The 27793-nt window shown below is 34.5% G+C and overlaps 2 protein-coding genes across 17 annotated transcripts in view; both read left to right on the top strand.

Moving 5' to 3' along the window:
• The first annotated feature begins 1032 nt into the window (after positions 1–1032).
• On the top strand, positions 1033–13992 carry LOC126749117 (restin homolog). Of its 2 annotated transcripts, none has more exons than XM_050458764.1 (20): positions 1033–1315; positions 2384–2510; positions 2564–2659; positions 2709–2932; positions 2985–3148; positions 3456–4358; positions 4417–4548; positions 4597–4687; positions 4810–5090; positions 5142–5263; positions 5319–5610; positions 5664–6135; positions 6188–6444; positions 6496–7087; positions 7142–7268; positions 7320–7703; positions 7758–8004; positions 8054–9319; positions 13291–13409; positions 13478–13992. In XM_050458764.1, the coding sequence occupies exons 2-20, from the start codon at positions 2413–2415 to the stop codon at positions 13563–13565; spliced, it is 5955 nt and encodes a 1984-aa protein (XP_050314721.1). In that variant the 5' UTR covers positions 1033–1315; positions 2384–2412; the 3' UTR covers positions 13566–13992. The 2 variants fall into 2 exon arrangements, with proteins under 2 accessions (XP_050314721.1, XP_050314720.1); XM_050458763.1 differs by having other exon boundaries at positions 2985–3166.
• Positions 13993–18816: 4824 nt separating this feature from the next.
• Positions 18817–27793, top strand: part of LOC126749115 (sodium channel protein para) — a 37076-nt gene continuing 28099 nt past the window's right edge. For all 15 annotated transcript variants that reach the window (XM_050458751.1, XM_050458759.1, XM_050458762.1 and 12 more), the window contains exons 1-2: positions 18817–19300; positions 25975–26151. In XM_050458751.1, the coding sequence (XP_050314708.1) occupies positions 26005–26151 (147 nt within the window). In that variant the 5' untranslated portion in view covers positions 18817–19300; positions 25975–26004. The remainder of the gene's footprint in view (positions 19301–25974; positions 26152–27793) is intronic.

Genomic DNA, 27793 nt, shown 5'->3' with positions numbered 1-27793 from the left:
GAACATTTTCTCGAATTTTATGAGAAAAAAAAGATTTTTTTCCAAAAAAAATGTGTTTCTCAAAATCTTGTACACATTTTGGAAAACGCTGAAATAGGTGTCCCACCAAATTGTCCTGAGAACATGAGTACAAGTTTTCAAAATTGTAGTTGATTAATTTTTTGGGTTATGAGCATTTTCTCGAATTTTATGAAAAAAAAAAGATTTTTTTCCAAAAAAAATGTTTTTCTCAAAATCTTGTACTCATTTTGAAAAACGCCGAAATAGGTGTCCAATCAAATTGTCCTGAGAATATAAGTACAAATTTTCAAAGTTGTATTTGATCAATTTTTTGAGTTATGAACATTTTCTCGAATTTTATGAAAAAAAAAATGATTTTTTTCCAAAAAAAATGTTTTTCTCAAAATCTTGTACACATTTTGAGAAACGCTAAAATAGGTGTCCAACCAAATTGTCCTGAGAACATAAGTACAACTTTTCAAAGTTGTATTTGATCAATTTTTTTAATTATGAGCATTTTCTCGAATTTTATAAAAAAAAAATGATTGTTTTCCAAAAAAAATGTTTATCTCAAAATCTTGTACACATTTTGAAAAACGCTGAAATAGGTGTCCAATCAAATTTTCCTGAGAATATAAGTACAAATTTTCAAAGTTGTATTTGATCAATTTTTTGAGTTATGAGCATTTTCTCGAATTTGATGAAAAAAAAATGATTTTTTCCAAAAAAAATGTTTTTTTCAAAATCTTGTACAACTCTTAAAAAACGCTGAAATAGGCGTCCAACCAAATTACGGCGGCTAAATTCTAATCCAACTTATCTAAAATTTCTGAAAAATATACTGATGATGATCCTTCCACTTGTAGATTCCTTAACATAACCGCAAATTACATATTTAAACAGTTATGTATTACGACACTCTGTATATGCTTCGATTCCCTTGTAGATCGTAAAAACCCGATCGACGAGAATAATGTGTTGCTCAAAAGATCATTTTGGCAAAGTTCCCGTATTTAGTTAAGCAACGAAAACTTGCTGCTAAATCTAACCTTAACGAAATAACTCGATAGTCGACGGGGATTGTTTAATTTTTTTTTTATTGTATTAATTATTTACACGTACGTGTGTATATGTTAATTAAATTTTCCAGCCCGATTTAATGTACATATACGTGTTTTGCAATCCGTTTAATCACCGAACGTAAAAGTCTGGATATTCCGAGGACGGTCGTCGCGTTCGCTCCCGTTCGTTGTTCCCAGTTGCGAGTTCTTTTATTAATGTGTAGGTGCGAAAAAATACAAGTAACAAATACACAGTGAGTACCACCCTATTATAGGCATTATTTTAATAATAATAAGCATTAAAACAATTTAATACATGCGAGGCCTCGTGCTATATATAGCTCCCGCACGTCTATATATAGCATATAAGCGTAAGCTCAACTAGAAAATGTAAAAATGTAAATACAAATTAGCAATTTCGTTTCTTTTTCTATATATATTCAGATATTCAATATTTTTCCCTTTAAGGCTCACCTGTAAGAATGAAACAGCTCAACCATATTATATTTTATCTAAAAAATAACTCATCTACCCCTGGAATTGATAAAATAAAGTCCCTCATTAAATTCATTAATTTTTTAAACAGGTATAGTTCCTAGTAACTTTAAAACCATTATTACACCACTTAACCATTTAAATCGAGAGCATATAACCAGGAATCTTAAAAAATTACCCAAATTACTTCGAAGGCTCTGGAATGCACGGAAAACGACTCCAAATTCCTGGAACACGTGGAAAATAATTTCTAATAATGCCTAGCAAGGATAAATGGATAATTTTAACGTAGAAAATGATCCGATAAGCCTGGAAAACGTGAAAGTTACAGGAATCACCAAAAATAATCCAAATACCTGGAATCAAATAAAAATGGTTCTAAATCTTAGCAACAAGCGAAGGACTAGAATGAGAGTGTTGTCAACGGCTAACTTGCAAATGCAAATGCAAATTCCGTCATATGCTTCTGTCAATTGCAGCATTTTGGAGTTCTTGAAAACTACCACGAAAGGTTCCTTCTTCCTATTAATTCGCCCTTTTCCTCCTTCGATTTTACCTTGAAAGGTGCTCGAATTCTTTTTCTGGATTTCTACGTTTTATTACATCGAAAAGCTCACGACCTTCTAGTTATATGTGGTCTACTCAGCATTCTTCTCAGACACCACACCTTGAATGCTTCCAATTTATTTATAGAACTTACATTTAATGTCCAGGCTTCTACACCATACAAAAAAACTGACCCTACATAACATTTAAGAGTTCTGTATCTTCATGTTTTTATTTGCGAGGAATTTGTTGAGTTCAAGGAGATCTGCATTTTAATTTAGCGTTACAGAAGTAAATAAAATCCCCAGTGATGCATAACATATATCCCCTGGCCAGAGGAGACCCCTTGTGCCCCCTAGGTTTCCACCCGCAAGTCCGATGGCCTACCAGATGCAAAAGATGCTTCAGGTAAGACCATCAAACCACAGAAATAGAAACCACCCTTACTGAACACTTTTAAGGGATTATAAGGAGCATGGGGGTAAGAAGAGGGAGGAGCCGAGTTTGCGACGAGATAGTTCCACAGCATCCACTCCTAGCTTATCTTTAAATTTAAGGTAAGCTCCTCAAGAAATATAAATTTAATTTAATTGTTGTCAATTTTAGTGATGGTAGTATAAAAAGAAATTGGGTATCCAGTTCGAACTTAGCTGCAGAAAATGGTAAGACAGGAAATTCCAACAGTGCCAGTGACCAATCAAATCCGTCTTCCTGGGTTTCGACGTCAGATTTGGCAAATTTGCAGGATGACATGCAGGCAGTACCGACAGTCAGTATTAAGTTGCCGCCTAAGCGGAAACAGAAGCCTTTGGATACTGGACAGAGAACCGGTAAGTTGCCCCAATAAATCTCCAGATATCAACTCTAATCTGAAACAACCAGTTTCAGATAGTTTCTCGATCATAAAAGAACGAACTTCCCCAATGTTTAATAAATCTGATAGTTTATCAGACAGGGTAAGGAAGTTCCAAGCATCCAAGACAGAAAGCAAAAGGATCCAAGTAAAGGAACTTAAAACAGTATCGGAGGATACCAACAATCACGATGTACATTATCTCATCCAAGTAATTGATGTTGTGTTTTAACCTGCACCTTTCCTAAACCTAGTTTTTAAGTTCTTGTAGTCGCATTTGAGCATGCGTAGATTACTGCAGACCCTCCATTGCCTGCAATTGGAAAACTTTTTCTTTCATTTCATCGAGAACAGTATGTATTTTGTCGTTTTATATATTAGCTAATATGCACCACCTTCTAACAGCTTCTTGAAACATTTGCTCCATTGAGATGTTTTCTATAATACATAAAATTGTCACTTTCATAATAGTCACATCCTAAAGTACTTTTCACCTCTAGGTCCAAAAACGTACTAAAGATGACTACTACGACAGTTCATCGAGCTCAGACCATGACGACACCCTTAGTAATGCTGGTACTGAAACAACCGACACCACCTTAGTAGGGATCGACTCAGAACTAAAAGAACAACTAGACAGTCTCAAGGCAGAACTAGAAACCACCAAGACAAAATGCGATCGTTTGGAACGTGAGAAGAGCGACATTTTGCTCCGAAGACTGGCTGCTATGGAAACCACTACGAGCAAAACGACAGCTACAGAGGTGTTGAAGTTGCAGCAGAAATGTAACGAGATGCAGCAGCAGCTGGAGGATTGTAGAGATGAAAGACGTAGTTTGACCCTGAGGGTTAAGGAGCTGGAAGCTGACTTAGATCTTAGGCCGACGGTGCAGGAGGCGCAGAAGATAGCTGATGAGCTAAGGTCAAAATTGCTAGCAGCTGAGACTGTATGTGAGGAGTTAATGGATGAGAATGAAGATATGAAGAAGGAGTTGAGGGATATGGAAGAGCAGCTGGATGAGATGCAAGACAACTTTAGGGAGGACCAGGCAGTGGAGTATACGTCCATTAAAAAGGAGTTGGATCAAACCACTAAGAACTGTCGAATATTATCGTTTAAGCTAAGAAAAGCTGAGAGGAAGGTTGAACAACTGGAAGCTGAAAAGGTTGAAATGGATAAGAAAATGAATGAGATTTCAGGGGGAGCAGGAGGAACCTTAACGCATTTGGATAGGATTAAGCAACTAGAGCAAGACTTAAAAGTAGCCAATGAGGTCTCATTAAGGCTGCAGAAGGAACTGGAAGAAAGCAATAGAAAATTAGAAGAGAGCACCAAGACAACATCGAAAAAAACCAAAGCTCCTCCCTTAGGGGTCATTGGTAAAAGCTCTTCTGGAGAAGGGGTAATTTTATAACTACTTACTCTATTATAAATAATATAACGGCATAATAAAATTTTAGCAAAAAGTATCCAGGGCGAGTCTTACCAGAGGGGGTTCTCAAGATGATCCTGCTCAACTACTACGAGACTTACAAGATTCCTTGGAGCGAGAGGCTGATTTGAGGGAGCAGCTGAAGTTTGCCGAAGAGGAGGTAAGTAAATTCCTCTTAAGTAAATTCTTAATAAACATACATTTTTAGGCAGAAAACTTACGCAAGAAAGTCTCACGTATAGAAGAGGACAACGAATCATTAGTGCTCCAACTGAAAAAAATGGCTACCAAGGCTAGAAGTATGTTCAAAACCAAACGTCAGCTAATGTAACTAATATTTCACGTTTTTAACACTTGTATGCTTGCGTGCCCACCTGAAACAACCATTATTAACCATATCATAAGAGTTCTTTCCTTGCAGGTCGAAAATTGAGTCCAACCAACCAAAGACTTACGCCAGACTCAAAAGACTCCAAGAACCAGTCGGATGACGATAACCTCGAAGATTTGAAGCTTCAACTGGAGCTGAGCGAGCAAGAAGCTTCAGTGCTGCGAAAGAAAATTGAAGAATCCGAAGCTGACAACAGACGGTTAAAAGTAAAAGTGAAAGACCTTCAGGATAAGTTGATTACCAAAGGCACTAGCAGGAAGTCATTGCCAACAAGTGATAAAGGAGACACCATTGATAGCCAGAAAATCAAGGTATGATGCTCACAGTTGTTATGTTATGGTGGAAATATGTTGCTTTTGTAGATACTTGAAGACGAAACCACCGATTTAAGAAAGAAACTGATAGAAAAAGAAAGAGACTGCGAGAGGCTACATGCTGAGTTGACTTTGAATCAGAAACGTTCCAAGAGCGTCCAGAAGTCCAAGTATTACCAACCATCGAACCAGCAAACAAAATGTTAATTTTTTCAATTATTTTAGGTCTTTGGACCTCGATCAGCAAACTCTGGATCTAAAAAGGCAGTTGCAACTGATCGAGCAGGAGGCGTCCATCTTAAGAAGCAAAGTGCAAAGCTTAGAGTCTGAATGCGAGAAACTTACTGCTGAAAACAAGAAGCTCAGCCTGCTGAAGAGTATTAAAGGAAAAACTAGTGAAAAGTCAGTGGAAAAGTATATGGACCGGATAGCAGCTCTTGAGGTTGAACTTAATGAAAGCAAACAAGTTATTAGGGAGCTTCAAGGAATGGGAAACGGGGCACAAAGTAGTAGTAAGGTGAGGCTTCATTGACTAACCTATTTTAGATATTAGAGTGTTGCCAATTTTAGGTGAGTCAAGGAGATTTCAAGAAGTTTAGCAGTAGAACTCCAAAGAAAGTGTCAGCACTAACATCTCGAGACCAACTAAAAACCATGGTTAGCGACCTGGAGAAGGAGATAAGTGAGATTCTGATGTGTATGAAGACCAGCGAGAATGAAAAGATAAAACTGGAAGAGGAACTGAAGAGGTTAAAGGAAAATAGTGAAACAGGTAAAGCTTTGGATGAAATAAGAGAGCTGTACAAAAAGTTTGGCAACGTGGAGAAGTATGATGATGAGAAAAGTAAGAAATCAAAACTAGCCAGAAATAGTGGTGAAATGTCTTTGGAGATAAGCAAAATTCGGGATGTTATTGAAAAAGCCACTATTGAGAAAAATGAGGCGAAAGAGCAACTGGATAAGGTGAACAAGGAACACAAGAAGACCCTGAAAGAAAGACTAGATCTGGAAAATAAAATTCTAGATTTACAAAATAAGATCAGTAAGTGTTTCCTCATATTGCAACACCCTTACTATTATAATTTTTTTTTTAGAAATTATGGAGTCCGACAAGCAAGAAGCGGCCACTTTAAATAAAAAAATTAATAATTTGCAAAACTCCCTGGACGAAAAAGACAGTGAAATAAATAACCTCAAAAAGGGTGCTGCTGAACTAGTAAAGCTCTCCAATGAGGTGTCATTAAAAGACAAAAAAATAACCGACTTAGAAAGTCGCGTAGAAAAGTTTGAAACTAAATACACTGAATGCAACAAGAAACTCAAAGAGCACAGCAAAGAGTTTGACTCTAAGGTAAGTAAGTAACTAATAACTTTGCAAGTGCTTAAGTAAATTGATTTTTAGCTTGAAAAAGAGAAACAGAAACTGAAAGACCTTGAAGATAGCCTGAGCAAGATGGAAGACGAGAAACGGAAAGTCAGTTATCAAGCTGAGACATTAAACACAAAAATCAAAGGATACGAAAACACCATCAACCAAAAAGACAAACTAATCAAACAATTGGAAGAAAGTCTGGCCAAGGAGCGAGAGGTGGTCTCCAAAACCAACCTGAAAATAGGCGAACTTGAAGGTAGGGAAATCAGCAAGCTGAAAAGCGAACTGAGCAAGAAGAACGTGGTTGTATCCGAGCTAGAATCGAAGCTAGAGATGGCAAACAAAAACCAGCAGAACTTGCAGGATAAAATTAAAAAATCCGAGGCGGCTTCCTCTAGTGCCCAAGTAGACTTAGAAAAGAAGATCAAAGAACTACAGATCGACTTACAAAACGAAAAGAAAAAGGTTGAGATCTTAAAGGCAAACGCTGAGAAGGAACATAAAAATAGGGAGCAAGAACTTATAGCGTTAAAAACAAAAATTAAGCAGCTTGAAGCTAACGCTTCTGGTGGAGGAGTGAAGAGAGAACTGGATTTCAAACACTTCCAAGAGTCTATTGAAAGTAATTTATAAGAAATTGCTTGCTATGTTTATTTTAATTTATTTTTTATTGTAGAACTAGAGAACACTATCACAAAAGAAAGGCAAAAGTACGACGACCTTACTGCTAAGTATGAAATATTGGAGGAGGAACATGTGGTTACCAAAGCAAAACTGGTGATGGAGAAGGAAACATTGGAAAAGTATGTAACGCACCCTTTGAGATACAAATAATAATCATTATTACTTTCCAGTCAATTTAAAAACTTAAAAAAAGACCAAACCCAACTAGAAACTGAACTGAGGACCTTAAGAGACACGTACACCAGCCACCAAGACGGTTGGATCAAAGAAAAGCTTGAGTTGGAGCAAAAGGTTAAAGATTTATCAAAAATCAACTATAACGGCAACGACATTGAGAAACAAAGACTGAAAGCGCTCTTCGAGGAGAAACAATCCGAGCTGGAACAGGTTAAGAAGGAGTACGAGCTCATCCACGATCAAATGGAGTATATGAGGCGAGAAAACGACGAGTTAAAAAGGAAACTGGATGATTATGAAAAAGTTAATAAAGTCCAGAGGAATATTAGTGCTGACTCCTCCGCTATGGAGCAAGAGATTCGACAGCTAAGGATCAAGTAAGAAACACTAAGATTCTTCCTTCTACGAGTTAACTATTATTTAATTGTTAGATTGAATAATGCAGACAAGGGTCGTAAAGCGGACGTAGGCGAATGCAAGATGCGATATGAAGCCCAACTGAGCGTGGTGAATCAAGAAATCCAATCCCTACAAAACCAGGTGCTACGGTTCAAGCGTGAACGTGACAATTACAAGCATATGTTGGAAACCGCTCAAAAAACCATGGGAGAACTAAAACATTCCCCCAGAATCTCTAGGGGAGCTGGACATGACGAAAAGAAACAGTATTACGATGAGGTATATAAACATTATAATCATACCCCATATTGATCACCTTTTATTTCAGCTAGAGGAATCCAAATCAAAAGTAGCAAACTTGGAGCAGCAAATCAGTTGCATGGAAGACGAACTGTCTGAAGCAAGACTGGAGAGTTCTAGATTAAAAACGGAACTAATATCAGAGAAATCTTCATGGGAAGTCCGATTGTCTGAACTCCATTCGAAAGTGAACGAGCTTGAAGAGGAGAAGGTTCTTAATAGTGGTCGCACGAAGATAATGGGGTTGAGAACAAGGATGGAGCTTGCTTGGCAAAAGGAGCGTGAAGAGCAGCAAAGGTTACTGCAAGAAACCGCTACATTAGCGCGTGATTTGCGGCAAACATTATTTGAAGTGGAACGGGAAAGAGATAAAGAACGTCTCGAAGCCAAGAGGAAGCAGGATCAGTATAAAAAAACATCTGAAGAAGAACAAGAAGAGACCAAGCGAAAGCTCACTGAGCTACAGTGTGATCTTCTTGAGCTACGTGACGCTCACGCAAAACTAAGAACAACCAACGAGAAACTCCGAAGAGAAAAAGAACGTTTCGACAAGGAGCGTGAATCATTTAGATTATCAAGACTGGAGAGTCGCAAATACGAAGATGACTCTAAGGTTGAGAGAATAATTGAGCAAGTGGACATCCTGAAGCAAGTTGCCCCCGAATTGTTCTTTTCAAAAGACCAAGAGGCTCCATACACTCCAACTCCTCCAAGGCGTACAAAGTCGAAGTCCAGAGAAACATCGCCCGTCATAGGAGCAACTGAGCCAAGCCAAGAAGACAAGCAACAACAAATACAAAGGATTATGTTAAGGCTGGTTAATACCACCGAGGACCTACGTAAGATTCAAAAGTTCAACGAGCGTGACATAGAAAGAGAACGAATAAGAAAAATGGGCATGCGCAGAGCTACTTCCACTGAAGCAGAGAACGTTGGCAGCGCCAGGTATGGAAAAACAATCAAAAAGCAAACTTCTTTAGAAAGACAAGGCAGTCTGCAAAGGAAGAGTTTATCTCTCGAACACAATATCCAGGCAGACCAAAACATTTGGAGGAGTGATGACTATGGTGACAGTTTGTCAAGTCTACAATCGTTTGATGGTGAGGCTGATAAGATGGTGAAGAGAGACTCCAGCTTGGACAGCAGATTGTCCGGAGGGTCGACGCAAAGTGACGTTGGTGACAAGAAGAAGAAGAAGTCACTAATGGGCAAATTGAAGAAACTGACAAAGTCCAGGAGTATAGACGATCAAGATCCGGGAACTTTCTCTGAGCCTAGAAATTTAAGTTCTAAGGTAAGTGGTTGTGCAGGGATGTTTCTATATAACTAAAGCATCTAAGGTCCTTCAGTTGAAACTTGTAAAAGGTTGTCTGTGTCACTTGTTGGAGTATGAATCAATAATTTGGTCTCTTTTTTACATGCATAGCACTCCAAAGAGTTGATTCTGCCTTTACAAGCATCACATTCCAGTTCTAAAGCCGCGTACACACATAAAACAAAACATCGTATCGTAACACGGTCGTATCATGTTTGAGTAACATGTGTGGACGGTGCATTGTAACACTGTAACTCAAAAAATCCCAGATATTGTGGTAAAATTATAAAAGTGATACTTGATACGCACTTTCAGAGGAATTTCTTAGTTCTGCAGAAAAGTGTGAACAGAAAATAAATTACCTGTTAACGGCACTCACGCAAAAGAAAGTTAAATTAAGGAGAGTCGAGGTACAAGTGAGTGAACTTTAATTAGTAGTTAATTTTTTTTTAATTTGTTGCAATAGGACAATGAATGTGTTTTTTAAGAAACCGTAGATGTTTATGACAGTCACTAGTTTGTCCTCAAAAGTCTTCTGTTTCTATGGGACAAAATAATACGATAAAAAATATTTGACAAGCGTATAATTGCATTTGCCATCTACGTTTTTTTTTTGTTTATTAATATAATAGCTCATATAAATATATGCTACCGAAATTTCCATTATGGTTGCTTCGATACTACTTAACTACTTTAAATAAATTAAAATGGTAATGGAAAAAGTTGGAACGGAAGAATTTTCTTCTATACGACAATGCCTTGTTAATATCGGAACACCGTTGCGTAACAAAAAATTGTTGCGCGACGACGGTAAGAAACGAAGATTTGTTGTATGTCTGTACGCACCTTATTTATTTATTTATTATTTATTTATTACAAGTTCAGGTTGCAAACAGTACACAAGTACCAAAAAAGCATCCACTGTGTATATATAACAAACTTATGATAGGTTTACCAAACATTGTCTTAAATTTACATGTTACGTGTGTAGATACAATCAAAAAGAAAAGGGAAATTTAGATGAATACACTAATGAGATTAAATAGAGCGTAAACTGTTACAAGTTCTGAATTAAATAAACAAAAATAAAATTATTCTATCTTTTTTAAAAAGTAGGTTTTTAATTGGCGTTTGTAGGATCCTATCGGCGTTCCAAAAATATCCGAATTCAGAAAATTGTTGTAAAAATTAAAAACATTTTGAATTCTAGAAAGTGGAGAGTTCTGTCCTACGTTGGTTCGATAAAAATCAGCTGCAAACAAGTCTCGGTTTCTTGCATTTTGCCTTGGTATCCGTATATTAATGTGAGATAGAAGATAATGTAAATCGACGTGACAATTTACTATTTTATAAAGCGTAAAAAGATCTGTGATATTTCTTCTGTATTCAAGAGTTAAAAATTTAAATTTGGCTCGTATAATGGTGTAATTATGGTTGTATATTGGCATATTGGTCTTAAATCCTAGATATTTTAGAAACCTATTTTGTACCCGCTCTAGGCGCGTAATGTCTACATTGTACTTCGGATTCCATATTACTGAGGCAAAAGAAAGTTTACTGAGGACAAAAGCATTATATAAGGAGATAATTGAATTTGGGTTTTTAAAATCCGTTGAATTTTTTTTTATGAAACCAGCCATCTTATTGGACTCGCATATCACTCGCATATTACTCGCTCAATGTGAGATTTAAAAGTCCATTTTTCATCCAGGATTACTCCCAGATCTCTAATCTGTACAACTCGTTTCAGATTACTGCTATTTATAGAGTAAGGCGATATTATTTTGGTAATATTTTTTGTAAAAGAAATACAAAAGCACTTTGCAGAATTTAGAAAGAGACGATTTTTCTGACAGTATTGTTCAAGGCGCAAAAGGTCTTGTTGGATTTTGAGGCAGTCATCCATGGTCTCGATTTTTAAGTAGATTTTCAAATCATCTGCAAAAAGTAATATTTTACAGTGTTTAAAACATTTTTAATTGAATTTATATATATTATAAAAAACAACGGACCCAGGTGACTGCCTTGCGGTACACCTGATGTTATGTCAAACCACTCGGATTTATGGCCATCAATAGTTACTCTACTTTTTCTACCTGTATTATAGGAACAGGATAGTCTAATTATTGCAGGATTAACATCGACTTCTTCAAGCCTTTGTATTAATATTTCAGGATCAATTTTGTCGAATGCTTTACTGAAGTCGGTATATATCACATCCACTTGACCTTTGTTATCTATTGTTCTAGTGACAAATTCTGAAAAGCATAGTAGATTTGTTTCAAGAGATCTTTTAGGGTAAAAACCATGCTGTTCTTGAATAATTCTATGTTTTACACTCGGAAAAATTGTGTCGTACATAATTTTTTCCAGGATTTTGCCAAAAATGCATAACTTGCTAATGGGCCGATAGTTTGTCACGTCTTCCCTATCACCATTTTTAAAAATTGGTGAAATTTCGCTTAATTTCCATTTTTGAGGAAAAACTCCTGATCTTAACGACTTATTGAATATAATGCCTAGTGGCTTGACCAAGGTATTTGCGCAGTTCCTTACCAAGATAGGTGGAATATTATCTGGCCCAGGACTTTTATTTACATCTAAATTTTTACATATCTCAAGGATTTTATTTTCTGAAATTTCGTATATTTTAATATTACTTTTATTAAAAACAGCTGGATTTGATGTATTATAAACACTCTTAAAAGATTGAGCAAACAAATTGCTTACATCCCTGCCACCTTTTGCAGAAATATTACCTAATTTTACGGCGTGTGGAGTAGACACATTGTTTTTTCTCTTATTGCCAAAAACCCCAAAATTTCTTTGTATTTTCCAAAATGTTGGGTTCTATGCTATTTATATACTCTTTATAGTCATTTTTTATCATTTGTTTAGATAGGGTTCTAAGCTCACAAAATCGATCGTATGAAGCTCGATCACTGTATATTTTATATTTTTTATGGAGTTTGATTTTTTCTTTTATTACTGCGATTGTTTCGAAACGAAAATAGATAGGAAAGTTGCCTTTAACTCTACGCACCGGAACTAATTTTTCTATAATTAGTTCTATTTTGTGATAAAACTGGTCCACCAGGACATCTACGTGAGCGCCCGTTAAACATTGACTCCAATTGATTTCTGATAAGGATTGATTTATGTTATCGAAATTAGCTTTTTTAAAGTTATATATTTTATTATTTGAGGCTCGGAGAGGTCTCATGCAAGAAACTGACCAAGCAAATTCAATTGCTTTATGGTTAGCATTTTCTTTAACTAAACAGCTAAGAGATTGTTGTAGATTACTTACTAAGCCTCTATTACAAAGAACTAAATCTAGTATTTTACTTTTATAATTTTTCAAAAAATTATATTGAATATATATAAATATATATTCACCTTAAAATCTTATGAGGAATTTAGTCTTTTAAAATAATTATATACTGTAATTGATCTATATAGCTCGGTGCGGCTATATACATCTGTGAATTGCTCCATACTTACTCATTTAAACTGCATTTAACTAATACCATTGATAGTCGGTTTATTTTTTTTAACGATCCAAATTCTGTTAGCTGTCTTTTGAGTTTCGAGATCATTGAAATAATTATCCAGTTTAACTCGATATAAGCGACGTTTCGCAACATATATTTGCTTCCTCAGGTCCAAAAAAAAACAACAATATGTACATACATACATATATAAAAAAAGCGGGAAAATTGTTTCCTATCCTATTTTTTTTAAAATAAAATAATAATAAAAAAATTGTCTTGGTGTGTAAAGAAATATCCATGTACTGCCACAAGCAAGAAAAAGCCGTGCGCGCTCACATTTTCTTGCTCTCTTCCTCTCATAGTCAGTGTATGAAATAAAGAACCTTTACTTCAGTAGTGTGGTCTCAAGCGCACTAATTTTATATTATATTTATATAAATAAATACTCTCTTACAGAGCAGTACAAAAAACAACTCTAACTCAGACGTAAACGAGGAAAAGGGCAGCAAATCAAACTTAAAAGAACGAATAAGTGGCATATTCAGGCGAAGTGGGTCATCTTCCCGAAGCAACAGGTACGTTGCTCGCGCAACTATGAATGGCTTGCTTGCGCAGCATAGTAATTGATTTTTTTTTATTCCAGTCAAGAACGGAGGGAAACGAGTTCAACTCAGAGACCCCTAATACGGAATGGTACCAAAGTAAGCGCAAGCTCGTCCAACGCAAGCTAGTATTAGTAAATGTTGTTTTAATGAATCAATCAATGGATGTTTAGTGCAGTGTTCGCTACCTAGATTGATGTTTTATGGTCCTTAGTTCAAACAAACTATTTGATTCTCATCTTAGTTTGGTTCCAGAATATTTAAAATATTCCTTGTGGGATAAAGATCTTATTTTGTGGAGAACGAACTAGTCATTTAAGGTGCATATTAAAAACTAATTTTTGTCCCTCAACCCTAAATAAAATTTAAGCTAATATTGATCACCTTGGGTCCCGACAATGCCGCAGTGGGAAAACGCTGAACTAAGGATCGATTTAGCCGGGATCAATGTACTCCTTTCCTATAATAGTTAAAAAGATTCCTGTAAGAACTTAATTGAACAATAATTCTAAATGTTGTAACATTTGATAAAATAAACCATATTTTCCATGCTCAATTTGTTTTTTTGTTTAATTCAGAGTGAGAAAACGATTTTCCTGTTTGAACTGGAAGAAGCAGACCCAAAAGGGCAACAGACACATCGGAGGGCAGTGATGCCCGGACCATACAGGATAAAACTGGATAAAACAGACCAAGTTCTTCGTTATTGATCAAGCTGGCACTGGCATCGTGTAGTAGCATTCCGTAGCTATGGCGACCGTGTCCGCAATATTGTCTTCTGACGTCACATAGAGTCAGTAAGTCTATCCAATGTGTGGTGCCAGCGCCAGCTCTGGAACGTTTTCTGTGTCATTCACCAATATTACACGCAGCCGCCATACCACTGGACGTCCACGTGGTGAAACTTACGTCTAGCCAATATATTATTATAACCTGGATTTATTAAAAATGCATGCATGGTTTGAGGTTCTTTAATAATTAATTGCTGATTATATTCTTACATGTCAAGATTGCAATCAAATGTGTGTGACCTATTATAAACGCGTAACCTAATTTTTTCTATTTGATGCATAATGAATGAAATTGACAAGCCCAAATCCGACCAATTTATCAACTAAATTTATCTCCCCCTGGTGAATAATGAACACCCCAAATGGTCACTTAAAACATTCTGGTGAAAATTTAATAAAGTTCGGCGGAACTCGATACTCCTGGGGCCGTGCAACCGCTTAATTTAACCTCAGTCCGAAGTTTCCACGTCTCCTCAAAAATTAATTTCTTCCTCTTGTTACTGAGAAAACTTCTTAGGGCCTACTTCCTGGGAAAATAACGCGGACGAGTTTTCCTGGAACGGACATCGGAGGCCGCTTTTATTGTGTTTCGTAGGAAAACAGGAATTTTATGAACTTTTTGAATTATTCTTAGGGCGCCAATTTGTCAACTGTCAAAATATTTTAATGGTACGCCTCCCAACGTGTTGACCCTTTATATAATCTACCTGTGGTTAACTTAAAAGAAATTTATGTTCGTATAAAAATAAACTTTTAGCTGACGTGACATAACAGACATAAAAAAGGGCATCCTTCTTTACCACCGTGTATTTAAGTGAGTTAACGCAACGGGGGGGTAAAAAACCATTTTCCCGTACATAACCATAACATTTAACTGCCGCAGTCTGCTTTTTCGATTTTCCCTTACACTCACTTGCCTGGACTAACAAGTTGTATAACTGGGTCAAGGTAACCATTGCCAGTTTGTAAACGGTATAACTTTAATTCGGCTACGTTTATGACGCTTAACGAAATATGAATTAATTAACCCGTTCGGGAGGTTTGCGTTGATTAAATGGGGAGTTTAGTTTTTTTTTAAATAACCCTTTTATTTCCTGTCACCACTAGTCGAGACTGCAATTTAAATTAAGATTCATATTCAAAATTCAATTTGCAAGCATCTCGATTCAACCTGCGTTAAATAAAAAAGGACTTATGTGATGCACCCTTAGAAAGTATATTTTAATTTAAATGCATCGCTATGAATTAAATTTTTTATATCTAGTTAAGAGTGAAGATTAAGAAAAGGAGTTGAGAGGTTGAGAGATTGGACACCCATTTTTCCAAAAATGTTGTAAAACTGGAGAAATTAGTCTTGGAAATTGATTAAAAAAATATATTCATAGGCACAAAACGCTCATATCTCTAAAACTAGTGAAGTTAGAGGTTTGAAAGTTAAAACACGAATTCTTGTAAGAAAATTATGGGATACCTATTTCAGCATTTTTCCCAAAAAGTTTTAAAAATAAAGAAATCAGCCTTGGAAATTGATAAAAAAAATATTTAAAAAAAATTAAATTTATAAGCACAAAACGGTCATATTTTTAAGACCAGTGAAGTTAGAAGTTTGAAAATTGGAACACAAATTCTTTTAAAAAAATCATTGGATACCTATTTCAGCATTTTTTCTAAAAATATTTTAAAAATAGAGAAATTCGCCTTGGAAGTTGATAAAAAAAATTATTTGAAAAAAATTGAGTTCTTAGGCACAAAACGCTCATATCTCTAAAAGCAATCAAGTTAGAGGTTTGAAAATTAGAACACAAATTCTTCTAAAAAAATCATTGAATACCAATTTCAGTAATTTTTCCAAAAATTTTTTAAAAATAGAGAAATCAGCCTTGGAAGTTGATAAAAAAAATTATTTGAAAAAAATTGAGTTCTTAGGCACAAAACGCTCATATCTCTAAAATCAATCAAGTTAGAAGTTTGAAAATTGGAACACAAATTCTTCTAAAAAAATCATTGGATACCTATTTCAGCATTTTTTCAAAAATTTTTTAAAAATAGAGAAATCAGCCTTGGAAGTTGATAAAAAAAATTAATTGAAAAAAAATTGAGTTCTTAGGCACAAAACGCTCATATCTCTAAAAGCAACCAAGTTAGAGGTTTGAAAATTAGAACATAAATTCTTCTAAAAAAATCATTGAATACCAATTTCAGTATTTTTTCCAAAAATATTTAAAAAATAGAGAAATCAGCCTTGGAAGTTGATAAAAAAAATTATTTGAAAAAAATTGAGTTCTTAGGCACAAAACGCTCATATCTCTAAAAGCAATCAAGTTAGAGGTTTGAAAATTAGAACATAAATTCTTCTAAAAAAATCATTGAATACCAATTTCAGTATTTTTTCCAAAAATATTTAAAAAATAGAGAAATCAGCCTTGGAAGTTGATAAAAAAAATTATTTGAAAAAAATTGAGTTCTTAGGCACAAAACGCTCATATCTCTAAAAGCAATCAAGTTAGAGGTTTGAAAATTAGAACATAAATTCTTTTAAAAAAATCATTGAATACCAATTTCAGCATTTTTTCCAAAAATATTTAAAAAATAGAGAAATTTGCCTTGGAAGTTGATAAAAAAAAATTATTTGAAAAATATTGAGCTCTTAGGCACAAAACGCTCATATCTCTAAAAGCAATCAAGTTAGAGGTTTGAAAATTAGAACATAAATTCTTTTAAAAAAATCATTGAATACCTATTTCAGCATTTTTTCCAAAAATATTTTAAAAATAGAGAAATTAGCCTTGGAAGTTGATAAAAAAAATTATTTGAAAAAAATTGAGTTCTTAGACACAAAACGCTCATATCTCTAAAAGCAGTCAAGTTAGAGGTTTGAAAATTAGAACACAAATTCTTCTAAAAAAATCATTGGATACCTATTTCAGCATTTTTTGCAAAAAATTTTAAAAATAGAGAAATTAGCCTTGGAAGTTGATAAAAAAAATTATTTGAAAAAAATTGAGTTTTTTAGGCACAAAACGCTCATATCTCTAAAAGCAATCAAGATAGAGGTTTGAAAATTAGAACATAAATTCTTCTAAAAAAATCATTGAATACCAATTTCAGCATTTTTTCCAAAAATGTTTAAAAAATAGAGAAATCAGCCTTGGAAGTTGATAAAAAAAATTATTTGAAAAAAATTGAATTCCTATGAAGAAAACGCACATATCTCTAAAAGCAATCAAGTTAGAGGTTTGAAAATTAGAACATAAATTCTTCTAAAAAAATCATTGAATTTCAGTGTTTTTTCCAAAAATATTTTAAAAATAGAGAAATTAGCCTTGGAAGTTGATAAAAAAAATTATTTGAAAAAAATTGAGTTCTTAGGTTCAAAACGCTCATATCTCTAAAAGCAATCAAGTTAGAGGTTTGAAAATTAGAACATAAATTCTTCTAAAAAAATCATTGAATACCAATTTCAGCATTTTTTCCAAAAATATTTTAAAAATAGAGAAATTAGCCTTGGAAGTTGATAAAAAAAATTATTTGAAAAAAAATTGAATTCCTATGCAGAAAACGCACATATCTCTAAAACTAGTGAAATTGGCGGTTTAAAAATTGAAACACAAATTATTCTAAAAAAATCATTAGACACTTATTTCAGCATTTTTTCCAAGCATGTTTTAAAAATAGAGAAATTAGCCTTGGAAGTTGATAAAAGAATTATTTGGAAAAAAATAAAATATTTAGGCACAAAACGTCAATATCTCTAAAATCGCTGAAGTCACAAGTTTGAAAATTGAAACACAGACTCTTCCAAGAAAATTATTCGATACCTATTTCAGCATTTTTTCCAAAAATGTTTTAAAAATAGAGAGGTCAGCCTTGGAAGTTGAAAAAAAAATTATTAAAAAAAAAATTGAATTCCTATGCAGAAAACGCTCATATCTTTAAAACCAGTAAAATTAAAAGTATGAAAATTGAAACAGAAATTACTCTAAGAAAATCATTCGACACCTATTTCAGGATTTTTTCCAAATATTCATTAACATTCGGAAATTGACTTCTTTGGTTTGTTTGTTTGGTCCACAGGACGCCATCCATTGATATTGTCGCTGTTTTGTTAAGTTTGGTTTATTTCATTGATAATTTAATATTGCACTGTTATGATCTATTTATTTTTAGTATAATTTATGTTTTTTGTAATTGGACTTGGCCGTTGATAAATAAAATAATAATAAATATCAGTATTATTATACGTATAAAATCGAGTCGACTTATGGCGACATGTTGGGACAAACTTGCGGAATCAATTGAAAAATCAATGTTGAAATCATTAGCAAGAATAACCTTCATAGGAAAAAATTTAAAAAAATCTGTGGAGGGAGGATGATCCCAATCTACCAAATTGTCAAGAGGAACTATTTAGTCAAAAATAGGAGGGCTAAAAAGAATACTGTTGTCTTGCTTACTTTTAAAACTCACCCTTATTTTAAGATGACGCCCTGTATATTACAGACCGTAGGCGTCACACTCCTGCTGTCAAACCCGAATACACAATAAAACGGCGCCGGCGGATCAAGGGTTGCGTCATAGTGGCAGCGGCCAAGAAACGGGATAAACGCGGAAGTGAATCCAGACACCAAACCGTACTGGCGGCCATAGTGAAAATAATCGTTTGAAAATAAATAAATTAATAATAACAAATTAATTTTATTGGTATAACTATATAGAAGAGGAGTATTTCGTGTAAAGTGTATAAGGGTTCTTGTTGTCTGGAATAAAGAAGGGTAACATCATCCAGTATGGCGCATAGTCAAGGACTGATCCTGTGCCGAATGTTCGATCCGTCCCTTAGCTATGGCGCAGTCATTGCACGCCGCTGGAATAGTAGTTAGAGTGTCGATGTTTCCGTAGACTGCACGGTATTGTCATCTCTACTAGCTTTACTTATCCGCAACAATATATTTTCTTTATAAATTTTAAATGAAGTGGTTCAAAATCTCTCAGTGCTACGACTCTTACAGGAAATCTCACTTTGTGCCCTTTTTACACTACATAAGGAGAATATGAATAAGAAAAAAAGTAAAGGTAGGTCCTTCCGACCCATTTTTCATTTTTTTTTTGACAGTTTTATTTGGCAGTGACAGCTCTTACAGCATTATGATCCTGACACACACCATCACACTTTTATTTCCAATTTCATAATAGCGATGCGGATAAAAGTGAAATGTCACTCGAAATTAGCCATTTTCCCAGTATACGCTGACGGAACTAGAACGTCTGGTGCGAAAGGAAAACCAGTTTAAAACTTTTTTTTTTTTTAATACAGTTTTATTGTACCGCGGAAATCGATATCGAATTGGCAATGCGCTAGTGATATTATTTATTTTCTAAGTAATAATTAACGCTTCTCGAATTTCTTTCATGAACAACTTAATCATTTTAAGTAGTCGTTAAGGGTGGCGTTAATCACCCCCGGAATAAAAGTAAGAGTTATATTAGAGACGACGTAAAGGGCAGAACACTAGCAGTGCATATGTCCACTAACTGATTAATGATATTTTGAATACATGTTAAATTTTTTTTTACATAAAAAATTTTAGGCTCCTTCATTATAACCATTATTAGTTACACTACTACTACTAAACCACGCCGTTACGTTTTTCGAATTTTTTTTCAAAAGTGGCGCGAACCATTATTTTAAAATTTAAAACTGTCATTCTATATCAAAAATTAAAATAAACCGCGCCCAACACCATATACGACGTAAAGTCAAAAATAATTTGTCATTTAATAAACGTCAAATTTTAAAAGATTTTTCAACGCCTAAAGAGCAATAAAAGACAAACTCGAAGGGTTAAAGCTCTAGGAATGCCATGAAAGTCTTTATAGCGAAAATTGAACGCACAGGTCGAATTCCAAAAAAACAAATTATATTTTTATTTTTTTTTACGTTGGCTGCTCTGACAACGTGACCTAGCGCAACTGTTGATGCGCTGGTAACTTGACTTTTATAAATGTCATGAACAGTACTGCCAACTAGCAGAATTCACCGCGAGATTTAACGGCATTTCATTTGACGACTAGCGGAAACATTAAAATTAAAGACGACGTTTTTAGGGTATCGCCATTTGGATTTTGATTCACGACAGCAGATTCTTACTTAGTCAAACTTTTAATTTACTGAACCTAGCAAGCACTTGATGTTAATACTCAAGTCGATGATATTTATACCGACTTCCAAAAAGCCTTTCACTATATTTTGCTGCATAAATTAACTCAGTATGGTTTTTCAGGGAGATTATTTAATTTATTTCATTCCTACTTGATTGGTAGATCTCAATATGTTGAATATGAGGGATTTAAATCGAAACTTTTTAACGTAACGTCGGGTGTGCCACAGGGCTCGAACCTGGGTCCGCTCCTGTTTAGTTTTTTTTATAAATGACTTGATTGAGTCACTCACTTGAGTCACTCATAGGCTGGCTTTTGCCGATGATTTGAAGCTATATTTAAATGTATATGGTTTGGAGGATTATGTTTTTCTTCAGAACTGTCTAAATACATTGGAGGTATGGTGCGCTGTTAACAGGTTAGGCTTGAATGCGGCTAAATGTAGTGTGGTCAGTTACTCTAGATCAAAAACACCATTAAATTTTAATTACTTTATTAATGATACTATTTTGAGTAGATTAGAGCAAATTACTGATCTTGGTATACCCTTTGACTCTGAATTTACATTCGTTCCACACTTCAACAACATAGTCAAGTCAGCCCTGAGAAGGCTTGGGTTCATAATTAGAGTTATACTTTGGAATATACATTAAGACTGCTTTTCTGTTGCTTTGTGAGATCAAAACTGGAGTTTGGCTGCATTATATGGAATTCGCTCTATCAGAATCATGTTGGTCTCCTTGACTCAGCGTAGATTTGCTGTAAGTTTTTGGCAGGATGGCATATATCCGGTAAGAGGGCATCCATTACATCTCAGAAGAATGATCTTCTCTGTAAAATTCCTGCATGGGTTACTGAATGGATTCATTGATAGTCCTGTACTTCTTTCTGGTGTACGTTTCATGGTGCCTAGGCTTAATGCTAGACATCCCCTAACATTCTTTCTGCCAATGCCTCATACTAACATCCTGTTGAAATCGCCACTATATACAATATGCGCTATATTTAATCGGATCTGTCACATGTGCGATATAAATTTCTCTCCGGTTCATGTGATTGTCGATATCTTGGTGGATCATTACTCTTGGGATTGAGACCCATATGCTTAAGTTATAGTTAGTAGGTATATTGGAGTTAATTTAATTTAATTTTGTTGAATATGTGATTATCTTGTTAAACTTTTATAATTGGGTTTTTATATCATATTAATAGTTATTTGTTCTCATTTTTTGGATAACTTTTGAGATTGTGACTTTACTTGTTGCCTGTTGAAAATAAAGGCTTATTATTATTATTATTATTATAATTTATAGTCATGGACGCTTAAATCAAAGGTAAACTCTAAATGATGGTTTACTAATAATACCCTACTGCCAATGATATTAAAATCATTTTAATATCATTGGAAGTTTTTAAGATATCACCATTTAAACTTTTATAATATCGTTTAATTTATATCACTTTATTCGCTTTAGTTTTAACCCCTCTATTGTGTTATCTTATGCGGTTTTTAGAGACTCCCACTGCTTGTAGTTTGCCTTATTGTAACATAAATGATAATGGAATTTCAAAACTTAATATATATAAGACGTGTATGCCATTATTCAGTGAAGTATTTCTTACAGGGCTAAAGTAATATTATCAAGAAATCTATAAAATTCATGATTTCTGAGAGGCGCAACTGGTTTAGTAAATCAACAAACCGTCAAAATAATTACACATTTTTTTAACGCATTAAATGATTGCTGCTATTGTATTAAATGTTTAAACAAATCTGGTATATATTTCTTTTTAAAGCCTGTACTATCTGAGGTGCTAAAAGTTAATAAAAGCCAAATAATGTTGATCCCAGTTAATATAGAAAAGTGTGCGTAATTTTTTAACAACGGAAAACAATAATTACTAAAAAAAAAGACATTTATGTCTCCATTTAAAATTACCTGAAAAAAAATTATTCAAATCGTAGACGCATGAGCAGTACACCTCTAAAATACGGTTTTTTTACCCCATATCCATAAAAAGTTCCTATAATAGCTCACAAAAGCGAAATGAATTATGCATACAAAATAAAAACGTCTGGCGGAATCAATAAATTGATTCAAATGAAAATACTACAGTGACATTTTTGCTGCTAAAAATAGATAATTTTTTAGAACTTAGGCGAAATGAATCCTTTTCGGGTAATTTTTTATATTTACATCCCCAGAAAATTGAATAAGCCCCTAACGGTTATAAATATATAATTTCATTAAATATTAAAGCGTCATTAACGTTTTTCATTATCATTAATATCAATGACATCATTTTATTAATGTCCACTCATTTATTTATAGAACGTACACCGTAGGTAGAATAATGTGAGCGTATTGATTTTATTAGGAAAGCTTACTTAGCATTTCATTCCTCTGTGGCTCCAGCAATGACCTCGAGGGGTTAAGGTTAACATACTTTCAAAATTTCTTTTCCATACTAGTTTGTATGTTTAATATGAAATAGTTCTAATACAGTTCGTCCCCTAGCTGAGTAGACTCTCATTAATAAAACTTTAAACAATTTCACTTTAAGATAAACCGAATTGAAAACTTGTAAAGAAGGCTTTAAAAGTTTCTGAACGTATAGAAACTTCTCGTGTTTTAAAGAGTGAGCTTCGGAAGTGACAGATCTCAAAATATAAGTCTTTTGTTGATTATGGAGATATCGTTTATTCGGCATGTCCTAATTGAATACAAAAAAAAATCAGAACTCTTGTTTACGCTTCTCTAGATGGCACGTAACCTCGATTTTTGAAGCACAATGGAATTTTATCTATGTCTAACTATGGGATCATACGAAGGTGGTCCCAAAGGTACCCGACCCAAGAAAGAAAACACGAAAATTTTGGAAAAAAATGCGTTGATTTTACTACATAATCTCCTTTCAGCTCTATACACTTTTCCCAGCGATGTTTTATAAGTTCGATACCTTTTTATAATAAGAATTGTCTTGCGCCTCGAAATAGCAGACATCACTTCTTCATAGTTGGAAAATCTTTGACCACTGAGCCAGTTTGGAAACAGAAAATAATCTGAGGGGGCTAAATCTGGCGAATAGGGTGCATGAGGCAGCAATTCAAACTTTAATTCGTTAATTTTGGCCATTGCAATAACGGATTTGTGAGCTGGTTCATTGTCTTGATGAAACAACACTTTCTTCTTAACGAAATGCGGCCGTTTTTGCTTGATTTCTTCGCTCAAACGTTGCAATAAGTTCGCATAATACTCGCCGTTGATAGTTTTACCATTTTCAAGATAATCAATGAAAATTATCCCTCGCGCATCCCAAAAAACCGACGCCAGGACCTTGCCTGCAGATGAAGCGGTTTTCGCCTTCTTTGGAGCCGGTTCTCCCTTTTGAGTCCATTGTTTTGATTGTTCTTTTGTCTCAGGTGTGAAGTGATGGACCCATATTTCATCCATGGTTATGAAACGACACTGCTTTGAAAATTCTGCTTTGTTGCTATTAAATTTCGCTAAACACTCAATTGAAACATCTTCACGACACCGTTTTTGCTCGAGTGTGAGCAAACGCGGCACCCATCTTGCACACAGCTTTCTCATGTCAAAACTTTCAATTAATATGCGATGTACCGCACTTTTTGAAATGCCTACTATGTCCGCTAGCTCGCGCACTTTCAGTCGACGATCATCCAGTACCGCTTTGTGAATTTTCTTTAAAATTTCTGGAGTCGTCAGCTCAGTTGGTCGACCACTGCTATGCTCGTCTTGGCAGCTCGTACGGCCTCGTTTAAACTCTGCTACCCAATATTTGACTGTTGTTAACGAAGGAGCAGACTCACCCAGAGTAGAATCCAGTTCAGCTTTTATATTGGTTGGGCTGAGGCCTTTCAAATAAAAGTATTGTATCACATAACAATGACCAATTTTCTCCATTTTCACTCACTATTAATGGCTGCCAAACAAATACTAAACAACGTGGCGTCGTCAAACTTGAAACATATGCTTTATAGATTGTATACTTTCTAATACACTGATATTTTTCAAACTACTACCAACATCTCTATAGGTCAGGCCGGGTACTTCTGGGAACACTCTCGTATATGGGATACTATGGGATCTTTTCAGAAAGCTTTCCTGTTCAAATGTGGGACCACTGTCCGACGGTGTTTTCCTTAAAACAAGCTTGAATGTTATGTGTTAATTTAGTTTTGTACCCTTTTTAAAACTTCATAAAGTAAGGATAACTGATTGCAGTTATTTAATTGCTTTTTCGTCTACAAACTATTATAAATCAAAAATTAACTATTAATACCTCAGACCAATAATAAAATTGTTTTATAAAGGAATTGTTGATAAAAAGAGATAGCAGAGGTATTTGTTAATCACCTAATAAAGAAAGAACCAAAAAATCCAAATTCCCTATTTCTAGAGCCAGAGTGCAAAAGCGCCTGGTTTGGATAAGCAAATTCCTTTTATAAAAATTGTTACATTACTTACTAAAATTGTACATATTGTTTATCCTATAAGGGTTTTCACCCTTCGTTAGGTGTTAATTAAATACTCGATGCACAAAAACATTCAATTGATTTAGTTACACACTTACACTACTAAACACGATCACTTCGACTACTAGAAATATTTCTGTACTACTACCATTTATTTAAATATCGCGCCAACTGGCTGAACTGGCCTCCTAGCGGCGAGTTTAGATACTCGGCTGACCATGGTTCCGGAAGATTCGCGAACATTCCATGCGTTTCCAAAAATATTGTGCGGTGTGCCCTCTTGTGTCATTCCGGATTATACCTTTCAATATAAGGGAACCACTTGGAAAATTGTGAATAAAAATAGCTGCATATGACCTAGGCAACGTTTGTAAGTGGTTTAATAATTATAAAACTCATCATTAATTTTGAGAAAACGTTTTTTATGCCATTGGGATGCTATACTGATTCCTTGCCTGATTATAAAGCACTCTTCCTGATAAATCAATTAACATTAACTTAATTAAAAAAAAATAAATATCGAAGAGTTGTACTTGATCCACACCTAAATAAAAATAACAGTGTCTTGGAACTAAGGCAGCTATTTTACTACCCCTATGCTACTTGCTCAAAACATTTAACTAGGTAAAATAAATACCACATTAGGACAACGGTTCTACTTGTATATAAGTCCAAAAATTCATTCAGTGGTCTCTACTGTTTTTTTGGTATTATTCTATATGCACGATATCATAGACTTTAAAAATAAGTAGATGTATATGTTTATTACAAAATTGCTAGTAGCGGCATTAATAAACTCCAATTTATTTCTTATTTAGATGCAAAACCCTAGTTTGACCGTTATACTTCCAAGTCTTTATTATACAATATCTTCCACTTAAAAATTGTTATTTAAACATATTTTAGCATTAAAATTTCGAATAGCATCGGAACTTTTTATCATTGTTTTATAGTACCAAATTAAGTGAACTCCTAACAAGGTTAACCTGTTGTAGCCCATTTGTTTATTCAGGCATTTTAAACTTTACAGTATTTTGTTGCATAAACTTGTCATTATTACTAATGGAGATTTGTTGGGTTGTTCCAGGGTATCGTGGGGGCCTAGGCGCGAGGAGACATGTCCGTCGCCTCTGACTCGTTCTCTGAGGAAGAGCGCAGCCTATTCCGTCCATTCACGCGTGAGTCATTGGCCGCCATCGAAGCTCGAATTGCTGAAGAATATGCCAAGCAGAAAGAGCTCGAAAAGAAAAGAGCGGAGGGAGAAGTACGTATGAAAACCATTTTTTTTTATTACCACAAAAAGACAGGAGCAATACAAAGTGACACATCATGCACAATCAATACGTACATTCATGTTCATGCAGAAAAAAAAATTGTTGGTTTCAAGACCAGCTTACCTGCCTACACGAGTGCACTAATCAAATCAACGACTTAACAGCAAAAGTAAATTGAATATTCATGAAGAGAAGGTCAGCAAGAACCAGGGTTTGCACGAGCGATATGTTACCACTGAGCCGCTCACGAACTATCGACAAAGAATAAGCAAAACAACCCCTTCGTCCATGACCAACAAACCTACATAAATTGCGACACCGCTATGAAAAATGTACCCCCTAATGCTCCCGGTTAATTTCTCATGCTGTATCGTGTTCCAACGGACGCAAAATTCATTAATCTTCTTCCGGAATAATGAGTTTTCTTACTACCATCCCTGTCAGCATAATTTAATAGGGTATAACTCACCGATAGTTGTTTCATCCATGTACAAAAAAAAGCGATCATTTTGCCTTCATAAAACCGTACGAGGGCTTTTGGCGCATTATTTAACCCCCCACGCATTTTTCAATAACTGGTTAATTCACCATGCTGCTCTATAGTGCTCAACAGGCGAACATCTGTATATTTTCTATTATTTTGTTTTATATAGGGGCAAAGATTATACGAATTATACGAGAGCAAACAGTTCTAAAGGAAAGTTTTAGGGTTGCTAAAAATCTACATATATACAGGTTAGGTCAGAACAAAGTTATCATGAATTTTATTTTTTTTTTAATGGAATTATTAGGCATAAAAAGAGATCCTGATTTGCTTGTGATTCCGGGTTCAACTATCAGATTACTAGTGATTTCAACTGTACACATTCTGATCAACAGAGAGATTTTGAGAGTGTTTACCTGATTAGCAAAATGTTTGCACGTGAACACCAACTTTGAATCATTTGTAAATATAATTTTAAACTGCATAGCTATCAAATGATAGCTCTGACAAAAGTAATGAGGTCTGGTATTACCTTGGATTTCAAGGCAATTTCTGGCGTTATCATTTATATTAATTAGCCTAACCCATTTCATAGTGCAACTTTGATATAATATTTTTAAAATTTGCCAGGTAATTAATTTGTTTGCCTTTTAAAGGGTTTGTTTAAAAAATTATAACTTACTAGGAATTCAACCTAAACTTACGAAATTTGCACCATAGTTAGTCTAGGGTACTTGTTAAAGACTGCCAATGATACTTTTACTACTAACTACTATTTTTAAATAATAATTATATTATGAATTTCGTTTAATATGACCTCCCAAATTTTTTGCTCAAACATTAATTCTTTTTGAAATCGAATTAGTGAAGCAAAAAATCTCCCGAATTTTTTTATATTTTCACTCAGTCCTTTGGTATATTTATTTCTTCACATATCCCTAGAATAAAAAATCCAGGTTGGCCAAATCAGGAGAGCTTGCCGGCCAATGAATCGGTCCACCTCTACCTATGCATCGATTATGAAAAAAAATATTGTGATGAATTTCTCTTGTAAAGAATGGATTGCTAGTGTCAACATAATAAAAATTGTGCTCATTATTATAAAATGTAGCTTCGTCTGAAAAAAGCACCAGATCCATAAATTTACG

Source organism: Anthonomus grandis, chromosome 22 (assembly GCF_022605725.1).
Source record: "Anthonomus grandis grandis chromosome 22, icAntGran1.3, whole genome shotgun sequence".
NCBI classification, from domain to species: domain Eukaryota; kingdom Metazoa; phylum Arthropoda; class Insecta; order Coleoptera; family Curculionidae; genus Anthonomus; species Anthonomus grandis.
The sequence above is the reverse complement of the archived record's forward strand: the minus strand, read 5'-3'. Positions and strand labels throughout refer to the sequence as shown.

What these genes read in the sequence shown, in the direction of transcription:
- LOC126749117 (XM_050458763.1), top strand. Translation starts at nt 2,413, where the DNA reads ATGCATAACATATATCCCCTGGCCAGAGGAGACCCCTTGTGCCCCCTA. An exon ending in AGATGCAAAAGATGCTTCAG is followed by an intron (nt 2,511 to 2,563) that starts GTAAGACCATCA and finishes AACACTTTTAAG; the next exon opens with GGATTATAAGGAGCATGGGG. An exon ending in CTTCCAAGAGTCTATTGAAA is followed by an intron (nt 7,088 to 7,141) that starts GTAATTTATAAG and finishes TTTTTATTGTAG; the next exon opens with AACTAGAGAACACTATCACA.